This window comes from Enhydra lutris, unplaced genomic scaffold, assembly GCF_002288905.1.
Source record: "Enhydra lutris kenyoni isolate GAN:26980312 unplaced genomic scaffold, ASM228890v2 scaffoldscaffold55, whole genome shotgun sequence".
NCBI lineage: Eukaryota > Metazoa > Chordata > Mammalia > Carnivora > Mustelidae > Enhydra > Enhydra lutris.
In genome coordinates, this window is record NW_019154139.1 from 8,614,233 (window position 1) to 8,634,279 (window position 20,047).

Sequence of the window (20,047 nt, forward strand, 5' to 3'; positions counted from 1 at the left end):
CCAACGGCTAGCCTCACAATGCAAGCAGCTGCTGTGGACCATGAAGGTCAAGCTGTGCTTAATGCCCGGGAAGAGTTGACCCCCCTTCTGGAGTAATCCAGTAGCCAGAAATTTGGAGGGCAGGGACTGGCCAGGAGGCTCTTCCCTGCCATTAGATCCAAGAACCCGTCTTAGACCCACGACCACGGGGGGCTCCAGTCCTGAGTCTTCCTGACCATGTAATTTGTTACCCCAAGTAAAAGCCTCTGAGTCCTTCTCTGACCTGGCCCAACTCACCTATAAGATCCTGTGGCCACTTTGTCACCATCTACCATTAGGAACGTTGATGACAGGGTCCCCTTGATCTTCCCCATGGGCATGTAGAAGCCAACACCTGTTACAGAGCGGACACGGATGTTCTGTTGAGAAGAGTGGAAAGGCACTGTCACTCATGAGACTGGGAGCCAAGTTTTGTGTGGGCAGAGAAGGAACCCTTTTGTCCGTGGAGCCCTGCCTGTTGGTTCCCGTCTATGCTAGACTCTACTTCCCACAGGTGTAGAGGTAGAACCCCATGTGGAGAGCAAGAGGAAGTAAGCAGATCTTGCTTTGGGCATAGATGAGCCCAAGGTGGTTCCTGCCTGCTCCCAAAGCTCCCTGGAAGAGAACCATAGCCCTAGCTTTGATCCTGACAGTGACTCTGCAGGGTGAGCACCCCAGGACTGGGCCAGAGCTGCCTCCTTAACCTCAATAGTCTTGAGATAAAATTTAAGCTGGGCGTGTAAGTTAGGGTTATCAATTCTCAAGGCAAGGTTTTAGACAGAAAGGTGTTGAACTCTTGCCCGAACTGGGCAGAGGATGGGGGCAGAGGCAGCCTCCATCTCATCTCTTGCCCCTCTTCCCTCCACCCTCCACCCCTACCCCAGTGGTACAACTTACCCGAATGCGGAAGTTGGTGAGCTCTAGGCCCTGACACATTTCCAAGAAAAACTTCACGCCTGCCTCATCCAGGATGATATACACCGGGACCCGGCGCTTAAAGGCAGCATCCACAATGTCTTGGAAGATATCGCTGTCAGTGAAGAAGTCCATGACCACCGCAATGACCTGGGTGGGGAAGGGTGACTAGTGAGGCATAGGGTGACTCCGTCTCTGTAGTGATACACACTGTGGCCCAGAGAGGACTAGCTGGGCCTATGTAACCAGAGGCCAAGAGCCAAACACCCCATCTGCACCACTCCTGGGCTCTCCACGTCCCACCCAGCTCTGAGCACATCTGAGCCCGGAGATGGGCTCTCTGCCCTGAGAAATGCCTGGGGGTCCAGGCAGGCTATGCTCTTTGTGCTTCATCCTTGATAAATCCCCACTACCCCACCCTGGGCATTCTCTAACAGCTCTTCAGAAGCCACGTCAGGGAGATCTAGGAGGTTGAGGAAAGTTGGTCCTAGTGGCCCAGGGAAACAAGTAGGCTTAAGAAGAGGAAGTCACTGAGAAGCATGGGATGGACTCATTTTCACCACCTGCAAATCTGCTCAAACCCCTTTCTCTGCCAGCCTGGGTGCTTTGATCTCCCTAGAGCTGTGCATGGTCCCATCCTCCTGTTGGTGTGGATTCAGGTAGAGCTCCAGGGAGCTCAAACTCTCCTGGCCTCCAGGTGGCTGGGTCATCTCACACCACCCTCAAGTCAAGGTCACTGCCTAGGACCCTTGGTTTCTAAAAGCCTGTCCTGAAGCTCTGTCATGGAAGGTGAGGTTTTCAGCTTGAGGCAGATCTGCCTTTCTGACCTTAGCCTCTTCATTTTCCTATGCAAACCTTCGTCTGCTCCAGTGGCAGGGTTTTCTTGCAGGCCCCAAGCATTGTGCGTGTGATGCAGAGCAAAGGGCATGCTTTGGGGTCAACGGATCTGGTTATATCGACTTCCTATGTATGTGACCTCAGGCAAGTCACTTAACCTTGGTGAGCCTCTGCTTCCTCATCTGCAAAGTGGGGATACCCTTTACCCTGTACTTTCGTTTTGCCATTGAGATTAGATAACAACTGTAAAGCATCAAATACAATGCCTGGCATGCAGGAAGTCATAAATAAATGGTAATCACTGTACGGTTGAGGGCTTCTGTTAGCTGTTGCCACTGGAAGCCTGAACTCTGAAGTCAGACAGACTAGGCCTAGTAGACCAGCTCCACCATGGACTCACCAGTACCCTAGCTAGTAACAGGACCTATCTCAAAGGGCTGTTGTGAGGCCTTAGGGAGACAAACCATGAGAGCACTGAGCACAGTGGTAGGCTCAACAGTGGTATCCTCCATCCCCACTACCCTCACACAAGTGCTCTACCCTCCCCCCACCTCTAAAGAACCGCCCCCTCCATTCACACAATATTGTTTATAACTGTTCTTGGCTCCCACATTTCATACTCAATCATCCATACAAGTTAAAATTTACTGGGCCCCAGAAGCAGAGGGGGGATCTATAGACAAACTTTAATCCCTAACTTCAAGGGGTTAATCCCATTGGAATGATAAGCCATTTGCACTAAGTAAGACGTGAAGCAAAATGAGATAAATGCTTTAAGAGAAGTACAAGTGATCTGTGAGGTGAGTTCAAAGTCGGAAGGGGGTGTGGGAGGATGGGCGGCAAGAGGGAGGGAGACTGAAGGATTGTTTCTAGCCAGAGAAGAAATTCTTAAGAAAGGCTTCATCAGGGAAGCTAACACCTGAAGAATGGGCAGCCTCCAGGACCAGGAGAAATGAACAGGGAGGAAAACCGAGCCGGCAAGTGGGCGGGGCTGCCACGCGTGGGTATGCGGGTTGTGCACTGCACATGGGCTCTGGGCTGAGGGTGTGAGTGATAGATATGCCTGCCTGAGGAAGGGATAGCTTTTTCTAATCTGAACACCGCATCCACAGGGGCTAGCAGAAGCCTATGAGGCGGGTGTTTCTGGCAAAGAACACATCGTAAACAAAGGCACTAAAGACAGGGACTAACAGGCACCGCACGCTTTCCACGTGCCCCACACTGAATTTTCTAATTTGATCCTCAAAATAAGGAGGACTATTCTCATTTTACAGATGAGGAAGTAAATGCAAAGGGGCTTAATGATGTGCCCAAGGTCTTACAGTTAACATGTAGCAGAGCAGGGATTTGAACTCAAGTCTCTCCGACTCTGTAAGGTATTTTAGAAACATCATATCAAAAGCTGGTTCTTTAAAAAGACCAAAAAAGATAGACAAACTTCTGACAAGGCTGACAAAAACAGGGAATGCAGATAAAGTGCTGAGTAAAAACAGAAATAACCACACACATATTTACTTTTTAAGAAATCATATTATTTAAGAAATAGTAAAAACGACAAAAAAAATATTAGGACTATTTACATACTGATGAATTTGAACGTGAGAATGACATAGTTAAGTCATTAAAAGCAAATTAAACATAATACAGCATAATCCTGTAAGGTTTATTCTGGAAATACAAGGATGATTAATCTGTTCTTTTATTTTATAACATTTATGGGGTCAAGGTGGAGAAATCATATATTATTTTAATAGGTTTTTTAGAAGTATTTGATAACATGGGGCACCTGGGTGGCCCAGTGGGTTAAGCGTCTGCCTTCGCCTCAGGTCATGATCCTAGAGTCCCAAGATGGAACCCTGCGTTGGGCTCCCTGCTCAGTGGGGAGTCTGCTTTTCCCTCTGCCCCTCATCCCGCTCATACTCTCTCTCAAATAAATAAATTAATAATATCATTTTAAAAAAAGTATTTGATACATGAGATCCCTACTTGTGATTAAAATTCTCAAAAAACTAGCAATAGAAGGGACCTTCTATTCCTTAACTTGATAACAGCTATCTATAAAAAACCCACATGAGGGGCGCCTGGGTGGCTCAGTGGGTTAAGCCTCTGCCTTCGGCTCAGGTCATGATCTCAGGGTCCTGGGATCGAGCCCGCATCGGGCTCTCTGCTCAGCGGGGAGCCTGCTTCCTCCTCTCTCTCTCTGCCTGCCTCTCTGCCTACTTGTGATCTCTGTCAAATAAATAAGTAAAATCTTAAAAAAAACAACCACATGAAAAAAAAAAAACAACCCACATGAAACATACTGAACAGAAAAACGTTAGGTGCATTCCCTTCAAGTCCCAAGAATGTCAATAATACTTTCACCGTTGCTCTGGTGGAAAAAGTACTGGAGGTGCTGACCAATGCAATATGACAGAGAGACACGAATAAGAAGAAACAAAACTACCAGTATTTGGAGATGATTTTTAATTTTTTTAAGTAGGCTCCATGCCCAGTGTGGAGCCCAACGTGGGGTTGGAACTCATTACCCTGAGATCAAGACCTGAGCTGAGATCAAGAGTCAGATGCTTAACAACTGAGCCACCCTTAGAGATGTTATTTTTAGAGAAAACCCAGTAAAATGTAGGTGAACATTATTAGAATTAACAGGGGAATTTAGCAAGATAGCCAGATACAAGAAAAACTAACAAAGGCCTAGAGCACTTTTACACTACAGTAGTGATCAACTTAAAAAGGGGGGTGGGGAGAAAAAAAATAAGATCAACATTGAAATTTTAAACACATAGGATTTAAGAATTAATACCTTTATTGAGAAATTTAGAAATCTCTATTCAAGGATATTTTAAAATATGTGAATAAATGAAGAGATAAATTGTGTTCATGGATAACACGATTCAATATTTGAAAAATCAAATTCTCACCATATTAATAAAATTCAATGCAATTCCAATGAAAGTCCAGTCAGTATTTCTGAGGAACCCAAATAATTCTAGGATGTAAGGAAGGATACAGATCTACAATAGCTAAGTCAATTTTGAAAAAGAAAAACTGAGAGGCACCTGGGTGACTCAGACAGTTAAGTGCCTGCCTTCGGCTCAGGTAACGATTTCCCAGTTCTAGGATCGAACCCCGCATTGGGCTTCCTGCTCAGCAGAAATTCTTCTTCTCCCTCTGCCTCTTCCCACTGCTTGTGCCTGTTCTCTCTCTCACATGAATAAATAATCTTAAAAAAAAAAAAAAGGAAAAGAAAAGCTGAGAGGTGACACTTTTCCTACCAATAGTAAGACATACTGCGGAGCCATAGTAATAAGATTGTGGTACTGAGGCAGGAAGGAAATGAAAAACAAACCAGTGAACAGAACTATGTACCATGAACATATAGAACTTAAAGTCTGACAGAGGCAGAATTACAACTCAGTGGACAAAGGATGTTGCTTAGCAGATGTAACTGGGATACTGGGTTACTCGAGAGAGAGAAAGGGTATCCCTGCCTCACACCGTATGTATATAAAGGTGAATTTCAGGTAGGTTAAATACCTAAATGTGAATGATAAAACTAATAAAGGAATTGATAAGATAGGATTTCTTAAAAGTCTAAAAGCACAAGTTTAAGGCAAATGAAATTCAAAAAATAATGCATTTGGGGCACCTGGGTGGCTCAGTTGGTTAAGCGTCTGCTTTTGGCTCAGATCATGATCCTGGAGTCCCGGGGGTCGAGCCCCATGTCAGGCTCCCTACTCAGCAGGGAGTCTGCTTCTCCCTCTGCCCCTCAACCACTCATGCTCGCTCTCTCCTCTCTCTCTCATAAAATCTTAAAAAAAAAAAAACCAATGCATTTGACAAATTAGGGATTTTCTGTTCAAAGGAGGATGCTGTAGATAAAGGCAACTGATTGACGACAGGGAAAAGATATCTGTAATGTCTACAACCAAATGGAATTAATAATATACAAGGGATCCCTGTGAACCAGCAAGAAAAAGACAGGGAGCTAATTAGAAAAATGGGCAAAGAATATGAATAGGCGACTCCGAGAGGAGATACCTGAATGGCTAATAAGTATAAAAAGAGAAGCAGACCTCATAGTAATCAGAAAAATTCAAATTAAAGCAAAGTGATAAGAGTGAGAGAGATACCACCTTACAACTATAATATTCACTAAAAATGTGAAAGCTGGCTAATCCCAAGTACTGGAATGTGAGGGCAGGGGAACCCGTGTGGGCGGCCGGTGGAGAGAACACAGGTACCGCTATTCCCTTCAGCAGTGGGCAGAGCGTGGTGGATTTAAGAATGTGCATAACTCAACTCAGCAATGCCGCTCTTGGCCGTGCACCCAGGGAACCTCCTGGATCTTTGCAACAGTCTGTAAGGGGGCAGGAATGGAGACATTTGCTGCAGCTTTCTTTGGCATAGCAAGGAGTTGGCAACAATTAAATGTCCATCTCAAGAAGAATGCATAGGGGCACCTGGGTGGCTCAGTGGGTTAAGCCTCTGCCTTCGGCTCAGGTCATGATCTCAGGGTCCTGGGATTGAGCCCTGCATCTGGCTCTCTGCTCAGCTGGGAGCCTGCTTCCCACCAGCCCCCACTCTGCCTGCCTTTCTGCCTACTTGCAGTCTTTGTCTGTCAAATGAATAAATAAAATATTAAAAAAAAAAAAGAATGTGTAAGGAAAATGTGAGGAATGTGCATTGCAGAGGGCTTAGTAGCCGGCAGAAGCAACGTACTAGTTCCAGGGCAGAAGAGTTCTTTTGAAGATGGAGAGTTTGATATGTCAGGGAATGACATCTCTAGCCTAATACAATTCATGTAAATAAAAACACACGACATAAAATAATACTGCATATGTTTTCCAAAGGTACAGACATGTGCATGGACATATACTGAACACGTTAGGGTGTCTGCCTGTGGAGGGAGAAAGGACTGGAAGGAGAAAATAAAACAAGAGGGGCCTTCTGTGGCAGCATGATGGCAGTGGCCCATGACCCGAGGGTCGCAATCAGCTCTGCACTTGAGGTCCAAGACAGACAGACAAACCCAAAGCGGGCGACCCAGAGCAGTTCAGGGTGGTGAGTAAGTACGGTGGGGTTGGGCTGGGTCATGGACGGCTTTAACTGGACATTTTGGGCTTCACTGCATCGAACATCCCCCCGCCCCACCCCCCTTGTGTCGTAGGGCTTCTGATACCCTCCTTCCTAAGTGCGATCTGAGGCCAGAGGCCATTGTTTGCTCATTTCCAAACTCCCTGCAGTGTCCAGGTCAGAGTCAACTCTCCACGTATTGCTGGGGAGTGCCTGCCTGGCTCTCAAGTCACTTCTGGATCCACTCTCCTGCTTTCCTTTCCCAATTGCAAAAGCAAGCAGGGAGCTGGCCGCCCTCACCCTACCCGACCCCACCTGGCGGAGGATGTGATGTGGAAACGATCGCCAGCCAGCCGGAGGGAGAGATGAGTCCCGAGGGCCCCCCCCCGCCCCCCCCCCCGCCCCCCGCTTTCAGGAGGCTTGGTCTGCAGCCCCCTGGCGAGAGCCAGCCATCTGTGTCACTACCAATTAAACAGTGAAATATCTGTAGTCGGAAGAGAAATCAATTGCTCTCTGACTCCTGCAATCTCGTTGTGGAGGAGAAGTGATAATTACCCTCCGCTTTGGTCTCTGGAGGGCACTGCTTGACATTCAGCTCCGCAGCTCCAGCCCCAGGAAAACCAGCCTCCCCCGCCCCACCCCCCCACCCCTGCCGTGGTGTTCAATGCCACGTGATCCTCTACCCCAAACCCAACTTCCAGACTCCCGGAGCCAGTGGAAAATGGGGTATGAAAGGAAGGACGTCACAGGCTCAGAACCCGGGGAGACCGATTTTGTCAGCAGAGAAAAGTCACCCCCCTCCCCAGCAGCAGGCTTCCAGTGTCCTTTAGCTGGTGACCCACTGATGTGCGGTGCCCAGGGGGAGAGGTTAATCTGAGGCGGCAGGAGTTTTTAGAAGCTGCAGCAGGCGTCATGCTGCAACACTTCTCATCAGGTGTTTGGTTAGCTTAACATCTCCTCCTCTGATATCCTGCCTCGGCAGCGTAGGGGTGGGGGGGGCGGAGCGCAGCGGGGCAAGAGAGGGTTAGGGAGCCTCAGAACACCCCTCTGTCATTTACCTTTAATTACACTGCCAGCTTTTCAGATTCTCTGTCTGGATTCCTTAATTGCTATTAGAAAGCAAAACAACCAAAGGACTCCCACCTTCCCCACATGCTCCAAGGCAGCTCTGCTCAAGACTGCCCAGGACCAGCACCCCTGGTGTGTTTGGGTGGCTCGGACTAGATGTGTGGTGCGGATCTCACCAGCCTGCCCCACAGGCACTTCCAAAACCGACATCCTCTTGGTCACCCTGGCCAGAAGTCCGAGTCTACTGGCCTCCTCCTCCTGCCCCACTGAATACATCTGATTGGTCGCTGAGCCCAGTGGGTCTGACCTGCTCCGTGTACCTTCTCTGGGTCAGTTCCTTCCTATTCCCACCGTACTGCTGCTCTCACTCAGGGCCCCCTTTTCTTACTGAACTCCTGGAATAGCTTCCTGACTAGTCTCTCCTACTACTCATTCTCCCCAGCAGCAACCCCCCAGACCACAGCCTCATGAAATGGGGTCAGGGGGGTCTCAGGGGCCTCGAGAGAGGTCCAAACTCCTTAGCTTGGCATTTGGAGGGCCTTACGATTGTCCTCTTTCTGCCCCTCCAGCTTCAGCTTGGGCCACATCACCTCTGTCCCTTTGTAGTGCAGAAGGACCTGCCATGGCCCGAACATGGGGTTTCCCGACTGTGGCTCTTCTGACATCTTGGGGCCAGTGCTTCTTTGCTGTGGGGGGCTGTCCTGTGCACGCTGTATAGCTGCATGGCAGTAGCCTCATTCCGCATGGTGACAACCAAAATCTATATCAAAATCTGTAGACGTGACGGATAAATATCTCCTGGGGGCAAAACGGCACCATCCCCCGCTCCCTTTTGAGAACCGCTACACACTTCTGGCAGTTTTCAGTCCTTTTGGGTCCTACTCCTTCCATAACCCGGTGAAAACTCCTCTGCAGCTTTCAAGCTCACCCAAGAACTTCCTGAACTTCCCCCCACCCCTAACCAGCAGTGCTCGCACTCCCTGCTTCCTGCCCTGGTAGGAGTCCAGGCAAGTGCGAGGTCCTTGACAACAGCTCTGTCCCTCCCTGGGCTGTGGGCTCCTGGATGGCAGGGACCATGTGATTTGCCTCAGAGTCTCCACCCTCGGGGGACCTCTCTACACAAAATCAGCTCTCTGTGTTTGCGGCACGAATGCCTGTATACTGTATTTGTGGGGTGCAGTTGGAGCTTTGTATTTCTTTCATTTCGTTAATGACAAGGCACTGGGGTGGGGAAGACAAACAATACTAGGCAAGCCTCCTGGTTAGATCATCTTGCTGGAAGGCAAGAGTTAAAGCTCTTCCTCAAGGGTGCACAGAAGAGAAAAGAAGTTGGTGCCCTTTGGGACTGCCACCTGAGCGACAACAGCTCAAAGGTCTGGTCTCTCTGCCTCTATTCTATGCACCCAAGATCTTAAAGAAGCAGCCAGCCCCTATGTGAGGACAGTACTTAGCCAGAGTCCATCAGGCCAGGAGGCGGGGCTGCCGGCAACGGGTAACAACACGCACATTTGTGAAAATGACAAAGGGGAGCCTGTCCCCCCTGCCATGGGATGCAAGGCAGTGAGTGGAGTGCCGCCTACAGGGCACAGGCTGCCCCCGGCACTTAGGTCCTGCCCTGGAGGATGTGCCAGACACGCAGAATCTCGGAAGTAGGAGGAAACTTCAAACTGGAGCCCACCTCCAAGGTTAATTGACTCTGTTTGGCAGAGGTAGGACGAAAGCCTAGGTTTCTTACCACAGCCCTGAGCTTCCCTAGGACACCAACCTGTCACCCCTCCCCCCAGGTGATGGGGATAGTGCAGCTCTGGGCACAGGTCTACTCTGGCGAGGCCCCCAGTCCACTTCTTGTCACACAAAACCAGGCTGCTTCAGTGGAGCAGGACAATACCACGTTCTCCTTCACGGCTTTCCCCAGTTCCCCGCTGATGCACTGGGGCGGGTGTGGCAGAGATCTGTGCCTTTCTCGCTTGGCTCCGTGGTGGGGAAAAGCAAGAGGCCACAGGCCAAGCCTGTCCATTGCATGGATGCTGGCTGACAGTCCCCTCTTTCTAGAGAGGAAGGGAAGAAAGCCCACCAAGCTATGGCCCAAGGAAAGCCCACCAGTTCCTGCTTCCCGCTGATTATGTATACGAGCCTGGGACCCGACTTTCACCTCCCAGGACTGCTGGGAGGTTCAGATGAGGTCATGCTCATGAAATCCCACGAAAAAGCTGTACGGTTATAGGGGGTCATTAAGGTGACCCCTTAATGGGTAGATGGGACTAAGTCCCCACACCAGAGGCCCTAAGGTTCCTCGGGGTAGGGTGGGCTGCAGGTGGCCATCTGTCTGGCAACCCAGGGCAGTCCATTTGTCTGGGACCAGACAGCAGTCCTTTCCTTTCTAGTGGAGGGTAGTGCTGGGTCAGCCAGCCAGGGGTCTCCCCTTATAACCCCAGAGAGGGATCAAGGTCCACAGTTGTCAAACCTCACCGTACAAAGGATCATCTGGGGTGGGTTGGGGACGGTGGCGTGCCTGCTGAACATGCAGATTCAAGGGTCCCATCTGGAGAGATTCTCATCCAGCAGGCCCTTAAATAATGCATTTTAGCAACACCCTTCCCCGCAGGTGATCTGAATGCAGGCGGTGATGGGTCACACTTCGAGTCCTGACTGGTGTTGGCAAGAGAACACACTCTCTGGACGCAGACAGTTTTACTGGTTGAATGGGCCTTGAGTGAGTCATCTCCTCTCTGGCCCAGCTCCCTCACATGGGGAGGTGATGCCTTCCCGGAGTCGTTCTGGGTTTTAAGTGAGATAATGCAGGCGGCACAGGAGCTGGGGTGAGTGGCGGGTACAGGCTGGTGCCGGCTTCTCAGAGACTGAAGGCAGAACGAAGGGGCCATCACTTGGGAGGAGGGGCTACAGAGAAAGAAAGCCAGGGAGGGGGTGCCAAGCTCCCAGGGAGCCGGTGTTGGGAACCGCCCGCAAGTGCAGACATCAAGGTGGAGATGTTGCTCCTGTGTTTGGTACCAGCCCAGCAGGCCCAGCCCAGGGTGGTGATTAAAGCCTAGACAACACTACATTTACAGAAAGGTCAGAACTTGAACTAATTGAGGGGAAGGGCAGCTCAATTAAGAGAAGAGCCTGCATAGGCACTGTTCCTCGAGCAATGCTGGGTGTCTCTGCCCGCACACCAAGCAGCCAGAAGGGAGTAAGCCCACAGCTGCCGGAGGAGAGGGGACCTCGGCGTGGCCCCGGGAACGCCACCAGCACAGCTGCTAGTGGAGCCCAGCGAGGTGCTGCTGGAAGATGGAGATAACTCATCTCGGGGGCGGGGGCTCTCGGTGCTCCAGGTACACAGGGCTTCCTTCTGTCATCAAGGCTCCTTCTGGATGATCACCAAGCCCGGTAAGGTGTGAACAACTGAATAAGAAAGCTTTCCATGTCTGCTCCTTGCGGTGGAGGGAGAGGAGAGCCAACAGGGGAGGTCTGCACAGCCCCCATGGGGTTGCACACCCTCCTCATGGGGGAGGACGCGCAAGGAACACTGCCTGGCCCTGCCCCCACCCCCTTCCTAATGTCCCACCCTGGGCTCCAGATTCATTCTGCTAAAGCCCCAGGCCAAGAGCGTACTGCAGTGCAGAAAGCAGACTTTGGAGTCAGGGATCCCACGCTGGCGGGAAGACCTCTGAATTCTACCTGTAAAGTGAAGTCTACTGGTTCTGTGAGGAGCACAGGACTGGAGCGGTGCAGTCCCGATTGTTAGGAGGCAGCTGGACAGTGAGGTAGTCAGAGCCGGGGTCCCCAGCAAGAAAAGATGGAGTCGGGACAGCCAAGATCAAATAGCACTGACATCCTGGGCTGCAGCTGAGAGGGGACACACGCTGACATTCTGCTTTGCAGAAGTGACTTCTGCAAAAATCCTAGAATAAAACAATTAACTGCAAAGCATTTGTCACCATCATGGGCAAGGGGTAGTTAAGACATAGGCCCCCAGATGTTAACAAAAAAGGACCATGGGTGTGTAGACATTAACTGAATAGGTAGACAGATACCAAAGCCCTGACTGGCACCACTCAGCACAGCCTGGTTGCTTAAGACAGTTCCGCAAGAGAGCTCATAAGAACCCCTAAACTTAGAAACTCTGGGGGCAGCCTTCTCAGGCCCCTCCCTCTCCGGGAGATTTATCCAATCACTCAGTAAACTTTGCCTTGCTGCCCACCGCTCTTCATCTGGAATCTACCTCTTCATTCTTTGAAGCGGCATGACCAAGAGCCGCGGGCACTAAAGGCAGATAAATCCTGCAACACGATCACTCTCCCTCTTGGCACGCGGACCCAGCAACAAACCCTAAACACGTCATCGCCCTGCTCAAACACTCTGGCCCCCCGCTGCCTACAGAATCAAATCTTTCGCCCAGCTGAAGACCCTCCATATACTTCCAACCCACTCTCTCTCCTGACAGTAAATTCACAGCACAAGAAATCATTCTACGTTCTCCAAACACACCAGCAGCTCCTCCCTGCCCCCCACCACACACACATCCCTTGTGTCCTAACACGTGCCGCCTCCACCCTATCCCCGTGGTGATGGGAATGCCCTTCCTCTGGCCTAATTCCACTCTTCACAGAGGCTGTTCCAGGATCATTCTCTGTTCCCAGCCCCGAGGGCGGGAATGCTTTCCCAGGATGCTTGTCTACTCAGGCCTGGGTCTGTCCTGAGCACCTGGCAGGTGGGGACAGAGACCTGTCATTCCCTCCTTTCCAGAGCCTGACACACAGGAAATGTTCTAAGAAGACCTCCGCAGTGGGGGATTCCCTCGGGATGCTGAGGAAGCCGTCTGGACCAGAGCCCCGGCCTACCAAGAGGGCAGAGCCAAAACCTGAGGAGTCCTGTTCTCTGCCTGGAGGCCAAGTTGCCCCCATTCTACCAGTGGGACATCTGTGCTTTGTCAGCAGAGCCTCCCAGCTGTCTGTAGCCATGTTACATTGTTTCAAGCTCACTAATTAGACTTCATTAAACACTGGGCTCCCGTGATGCAGCAGCAGCCATAGGAGCCCAATTCTGCCCAGGCTGGCTGCTTCCTCTCCCGGCCGCTTGGCTTCTGGGCAAAGTCCTGCTCCCGGCCCCGCAGGTCCTGTCTCCCTGCTGAGTGGTGCTGGGACTCTCTCCCTGGTGATCTGACCCTGGGAAGCTGTCTCCTTCTTGACACCCATACCCCACACTAGGTTGAAGGGGACAACGTAAAGGAGATCCAGACTGGCTCTTCAGAGAAAGAGAACAGACTGCACCCATGTGAGCGAGGTCAACTAATTCAGTCATGAAGAACCATATGTGACCCGCTAGGGAGTAAGCATAGCAATTCTTTTTAAGATCCTAGGCCAGCTTTTCTGTGCCCCATGGCGGGCTTCTGGGACAACTTCCCTGCACTAAGTTGCTGTTAATTAGTGAAAATTATCTCATGCAAGCTCATTTTAACATTAGCTTAAAGCTAAACATAATTAGGAAGATAAATCAGCTGCTAAAAAAAAAAATCCGATGAAGATACACAGATGTTTTTTAGGACCAGCGGCTGGTCTGGGTTACTAGCCTGGCGTTCTGAGCGCTAGACGTGGCAGGGGCAGAGCAAGGTGGGACTTGGAAAGCACCTTCCGAGGTATTTCTGCATTGATCCCCCAGCGCAAGACAGCTGGGGTCGGCAGTTTACTTGGGAGGTTCTAAGAAGCAGAAATGACAACTTTGTGGTCACTGCCTGGTGATGCTACCTGGGAGGGCTTCCCCAGAGAGGAGAGGGCAGGGAGGGGTGTGGCTGGGGAAGGTGGTCCAGACCGCGCTGGGGTGCAAGGAATAAAGTGAATCAGTGCACTCCCTGGCCTCCCAACCTTGTGAAGCCCCGCCCTCTGCCCCGCCCTCCCTTCCACACTGGCTGCTTCAGCTGTCAATCCCTGGGAGGCCTCTCCTAGCCCTGGAGCTCTGTGGGAAGCAGATTCCGTTCCATCCAACTCCACTATTTACCAGCGGTGTGACCTTGTCCGCCCTGAGCCTTTTTCCCCATCTGTAAGATGGAAAGTTGGCTGGCTTGTTGTGAAAGTTTAATGAAAGAATATTTTCTAAAAGGGTCCGCACCTGCACGTCTGGCATGGAAGTGTTCACGAACAGCCATCGACCCCCTCCCCCAGTTGCCCTGCGGTTCCTTTTCTTTTTACCCCCGTTAGACTTAAGGTCAGGGTTAGGGTCCACATTGTATTCCGCTGTTTATTTCTCAAACGGGCACATAATAGGTCCCCAATAACACGTTGAAGGAATGAACAAATGTGTAGACTCTCCAGACAGTTTGGAAACCCTCAGGGAAGGTGGGGGAGTTAAGAACACTCATTGTCCGTCCTCAGAGACCCACCAAAAAGTAAAGAACCCTGATTCCTAACACCACCCCAAGCATTTGCAGACTCACTGCTAGAAAAGAGAACAAAAAGAATATTTATCCAGAGCCTGCCACACGCCCAGGCCGTACTTCGAGGGGTCCCACAGAATGAGGACCACCACACAAGCTATGAGGGGATGAGCTTACAGGTTCTGGGAAACTTGGTCCAGAGAGACTAAGAATTAGAAAAGCCAAAGGCTCTATTCCAGGGCTGAGATTATGATTACGGGCTCATTAGCAAGGCCACAGACTTCAGGAATTTCAGAGAAGGAGGAACAAAACTGGGGAAGGTGGCAGCTGCAGCTAGAGCGGATCAGTCCCAGCACCTGGGGTGGGGTGCTGCGGTGGGGGAGGAATCGCCAGAGTGACTCAGGGAGGTGGGGGGGTGCTCAGGACAGGGCCAGGAGCCCAGGCAGGCAGGCAGGACCCACCCTGGCTCGATTGTTCTCTGCCCTGCTCCCTACCTCCCCCCACCCCAAGGTTGGAATCCTGCCCAAGAACAGGCTCTGCCTTGTACACTGAGAAAAGGGAGGTGGATCTGGCCACCAGCCAAGGTGAGGCAGCATCCTAGGGGCTGAGAATATGGAAGGACTAGGGGTGGCGGCTGGGAATCTCATCAGCATGTCAATGAGGTCACAAGTGGGGGGGGGCAGAAAATGGCCATTCAGAAGAAAGTGTAAGTCCCTGAAAGCTACCAACCCTCAGTTTCCAGGCAACACCTGCCCCAACATCTCCAAGTAGAGAGAATTGTCTTCTCACCCCTTCAGCACAGATCAGAGCAGCCGGGGGCAGCGTACGTGTCTGTCTCCAAACTAGTCTGTAAGCTTCCCAGCCCGACTGGCAACAAACACACTTTGTTTCTCTAAGTTTCAGAGGAAGAGGTGGCCCCAGAGGGCAGTCCCCAAGGGTAATGGCATTTGTAGCAGAAGCACCCAAGCCTTGAACTCAAACCTGAGTGGAATCCTAGTGAGCTTCTCCCAAATTCTATGACCCTGTGCTTTCCCTGAGCTTCTGGGAAAACAGCACTTCCCTTGTGAGGGGCTGAGGACTGGATTAATTAAAGGAAATAGCGGAGCACCCGTCTTTCAACAATGTTAGCTCTCTTCATAGAAACCCCTTTTATTTGCATATGTTACTCATCTGTTTCAAAGTGCTATATGCTAGTCTTGCTTTAGAGCCTCAGGCAGACTTGTGAAAGTAAGCAAGAAAGCAAGAATTATCCTCACTTACAGATGCAGAGATGGTGGCCTGGCAAGGTCAAATGATTTGCCCAAGGTCACCAAGTGGGCGAGGACAGAGACAACCTGAGCAAGAATGAGGACATCCAGGCTCCCGGCTCCCAACTGTGTACTTCCCTTGGCAGTGGCCTGGTCTCCTGAGACCGCAGCCCAACAAGCCTGATCTGCACCCCCACCCAACCAAGAAAAGGTCATGAAGAAGTCATCCCTTTATTGAGGCCCCATCTTTGATGTCTGAACTCCCTGAGAAACACCCATCATCAGAGTTTCAGGGACCCAAAGTGTCAGATTTCAGAAGAACCAAGTGTAGGCCTCCTTCTCCTCCAAAGAGAGGAACATTGTTCGCCCCGCTGTGCTGCACTGCCCACCTATGGAAGAATTAGTTCCTGAGGAATATTTCCAGACTGCTCTCAGCACTTTGGGCTGGGCCACACAGCCAGTCAGGCCCTTCTGGAAGCAAGTGTGAGGGGAACACCCTTGGGGATCCCCAGTTTAGGAACTGGGGCACCTCTGTGCCTTCCTGCCTCTTCTCTGCCTGTGGCGGAACTTAGAGGAGATCTTTGTCTGAGGACTCAGATATCACAGCCTTGCAGACAGCAAAGCGGGCAGACAGCCACTTGAACAAAGAGTCCTCACCAAACAAAGGCCGACAGGTAAAGGCGGTGGGGTTGGGGGGGAACAGGCAGCTGGTCTTCTCTTACTCCAAGGAGGAAAAGGAAATACACCTGCACAGGGCCCCCAGCAATGAGAAGTGACTCCTAACTCCCCTGATTCATCTCCTGGGAGGAAATTCAGCCACACTTCCCTCCCCTGATCTGAGAGAAGACAGAGAAGGCATCAGTTACTTTCCAGAAGAATTGACATTTGGGGGATACTTTCTCAGTGGCCTTAGGTTTCACATGTAGTTTCCTCTTTGTTTTTCAAAACCATCCAGAAATCTAGGAATCGGCATCCCATTTTGCAGGTCAGAAGCCTCAGAGAAGGAAGGGCTTTACCCAAAGGAACACAGCTAGTGAGTGGCCAGATCTGGAGAGAAACCATGACCTTGCAGTTTAAAGGTCTTTCAAGGCCTGGCCTTGACCTTGACATGCAGCTGGGACTCCACGGCTTGGAAATTCTGGCTCCTGGGATCAGTGACTGAGCATAAAGGAGAGACACTCAGAATCCAACAGGCAAAGAGCTCAGGGCTTGGCAGGAGTGCTGCCGGGACAGGCTGGGGCAAGATCCGGGAAGGGTTACAAGTCCTTAGTCCCCTGAGCTGCAGCTGCACAATTACGCACCAGCCTCCAGGGGACAGGGACTCTAGAACTGCCCTGTGCGTCTGAATCAAAGTCTCTGTGGGATGGTTACTGGAGCAGGGAAGAAGGGTTTGGTGGATTGGACTTTTTCTTTTTTTCTTTATCTGCCTCATATCAATACCTCAATGCTCAGCATGGGGCTTGGCACAGAGACTGCTCAGTACTATCTGCAGGATGTCCTTGAATGAGGGGATTGTTGATTGAGGCTAAGAGGGGAAGACAGTAGGCTCTGCTCAGTGGCAAACACTGCCACCTGAGCCTTCTGGCACAGTAAGCCAGAGACTCCAAGACTTTGCCATACCTGCCCCCACCCCGCCCCCGGCAGGGGCCCATGTTCCTAGCTGTTCGTTCATCCCCATCAACTGCTCAGCACCCTAACCAAGCTGCTAACCCGGCAAACCACGCCTCCTGCTCTGGTGCTTTTCCCTAAATCCTTCTGCCCCCTCCCCCAGTTTACAGCATTCTTTTCTCTGCTGTCAGACAGTTGGTTACAATGGGACAGTTTCCAACCGTTTATACAAATCACTGACCGCCTGTGACCGCTGGGGCCCTGCAAAGGAGACTCAGAGGAGTAAGGTGGGGTCTCACTCTTCCAAAGCTGCCAGCCCCTGAGAGAAACTGAGCTTTCCCAGAGCAACCAGGGAGCTGCGTCGAACAGTAAAAAGGTCACTTTTGTTTGTTTTAGAGAGCATGTGCAGGGGTTGGGGGGGAGAGGGGAAAGTTACGGGGAGGGGCAGAAGGAGGGAGAGAGTCTTAAGCAGGCTCCATGATCAGGGCAGAGCCCCACGTGGGGCTTGATCCCATAAGCCTGAGATCACAACCAGAGCTGAAATCAAGAGTCAGACGCTTAACTGACTGAGCAACCCAGGTCGCCCCCAAAATGGTCATTTTTGAATTGAAAATTTGATAAAGTGCCTAGGAAGAAGTAGCACCTGGGCTGGGCCCTGACAGAAAGGAGACAAAGCCCTATCGGCGGGCAGGGGAGGGGGAGGGCCAGGCCCCTCTGTGCCCCATCACCAGGCGGGTCTCTGCTGGAACAGGAATGAAGAGCTCCTGCTTCATCCAAGCTGCCCAGTGCCCCAGCCCAGTCCACCAGCCTCCCTCTCTCGGGCTGCGTCAGTGGGGTCACTGGTGACTCTGACCACGCACCTGAGGAGGCCACACAATCTCCTTGTCCTTGGTCTAAAGACCAACCACTACACCCCTTCGGACCTCAGAGGGCTCTTTGCGGAAATGAAGATAATACTTTGCCCGGTGCGGTGACAGGGGCTCAAAGGACACGGGGCAGCGGGCAGGAGGCAGTGAGGGCCTCCGGGTGTGGGGCCCCGGAGAGCAGCATCGAGGGTCAGTCTCTGAGGCAGGGGGGCAGTAAGTTTTCTATTCTACAGGCTACCTCTCTAAACACACACAGGGGCCTCAAAAGCAGACGCCAGCGGGCACAAGGGAGCCCAGGCGCCGGGAGGGGTGGAGGTTCGGCCTTCCTGCTGGTTGGGACACGCTTGCGGCCGGTTCCTCAGCGTCAAAGGGCCTTCCCTAACCCGGGTCTGCCTCAAGGCCCCTGCGGCCGCGCCCTCTGTCAGGCCCTTTGCATTCTGTGTTCTAATAATGGTTTAGAAGACTATTAGGCTACTTAAGAGCAGGGGCGTGTTTTATATGTCTGTTTTCTACCCATGGGCTGAGCACACGGTAACCTCCAACCACCCATGCCATGACCCAACGAGCGTTCTTCCAAACCACTAGCCCATCCCAAGTGCAGTGGTCGGGTCCTTCTGCTCTTGGACGGAAGAACCCAAGGTTTCCCAGTCTACACGGGGTCTCACTGGAGGTCTCCCCGGCCCTCTGCATGTACAATGACCTTCGCAGCCCAGGCAGCAGCCACCTCCACGGTCATCTCTGTCAGTGTGAGACAGGTCAGGGACTCACTGCTTGGTCCCCGAAGACACCTTTTCTGCCCAGGGGTTAAGCAAAGTCCGTCTTTCAGTGACAATGAAATAAAGGGGAAAAGACAGCAGGGACAAAACCACACCCCACAAGTAAACACAGCCGAACGCCTGAAGGCCAGCCAGCCAGCACACCGCAAGGGCCTTCCGCCATCGGGGGAGGCGGAGGGAGCAGATGACCTGACCGCCCGCTTCCAAGGCCTTCCTCCCAGTCCACCAGCTCCTACTCCACACCCGCCCGACTGTTTCTTCCCTGCCCTCTGCCGTCCCCCACCCCCGGTCAGATTTTCAAAGTGTCCCTCCAGTTAGGCTCCTCTCCCTGGATCCCTGAGGTTCGAAGCCCTCGTTGGTCGGTGGCCATGGGAGGGTCCCGGCCACTCCCCTGGGCCTTAGTTTCCTGTTTGTCCCTCAGGAATAAAGGTGACAGCAGCTCGTGAGGGTCTACGGGAGATGAAATGAGATAAAATCCAAAACTCTCTGGGACACGGCTGTGTGTTTGTGTTTTTTTGCCTCCCCGCCACGGTCCCCCTCATAGAGGCACAGAAACCAACTCAGGCTGCCTCACCTGCCCTCACAGCAGCCTGCTGCCCCCTGCAGACAAAGGAAACTCCCACCCTCGGGGTGCAAAGGAAGGGGGGAAGAATCTAGAGGAACAGCCTTGGACGGTCGCTTGCCAGTTGGACAAGCTGGAGTCAGTCGGGGGCAGGCAGTGCTCAGAGGGTGTATGTAGCCTTTAGAGCAGAACCAAGGGATCTGGGTCTTTCCATAACCAACCACATGACCTTTGGGCAAGTCCCTTTCCTCCTCTGTCCCTCAGTTTCCTCACCTGTGAAACAGTCAACCTCTCTGTCCTACCTACTTCGTGGGGTCTCTGAGAAGAAGGTGCTGTAGAGAAGGGAGCGACAGGGAGTGATGGTGGGGTCCAGAAGGCCTGGGAGCTGCGTGGAGCATAGACAGGGTCAGAGGCTGCCTCTGCCAGGGGTGTTCTTCTTACCTGCTTCGGACTCAGTTTTGGGATGCTCGCGCCAGGCCCCACACAGAACTCCCCTTAGGGAAACTCTTCCCTCCAGTCAAAGCCAGTTTCTGTTTTTTGTTTTGAAAAAAGATTTATTTTGAGAGCGAGAGCGCGTACGTGAGAGAGAGCGCACATGTGTGCACGTGCACGTGGAAGGGATGAGGAGGGACAGAGGGAGAAGCCGACTCCCTGCTGAGTGTGGAGCCAGATGACTTTGGGGCTGGATCCCAGGATCCTGAGAT

The 20,047-nt window shown here is 51.8% G+C and overlaps 1 protein-coding gene across 1 annotated transcript in view; it reads right to left on the bottom strand.

Moving 5' to 3' along the window:
• Window positions 1-20,047, bottom strand: part of LOC111157711 (family with sequence similarity 83 member F) — a 32,108-nt gene that overhangs the window by 9,219 nt on the left and 2,842 nt on the right. The window contains 2 exon segments of the mRNA XM_022519349.1: window positions 277-398; window positions 916-1,083. Coding sequence (XP_022375057.1) covers window positions 277-398; window positions 916-1,083 — 290 coding nt within the window.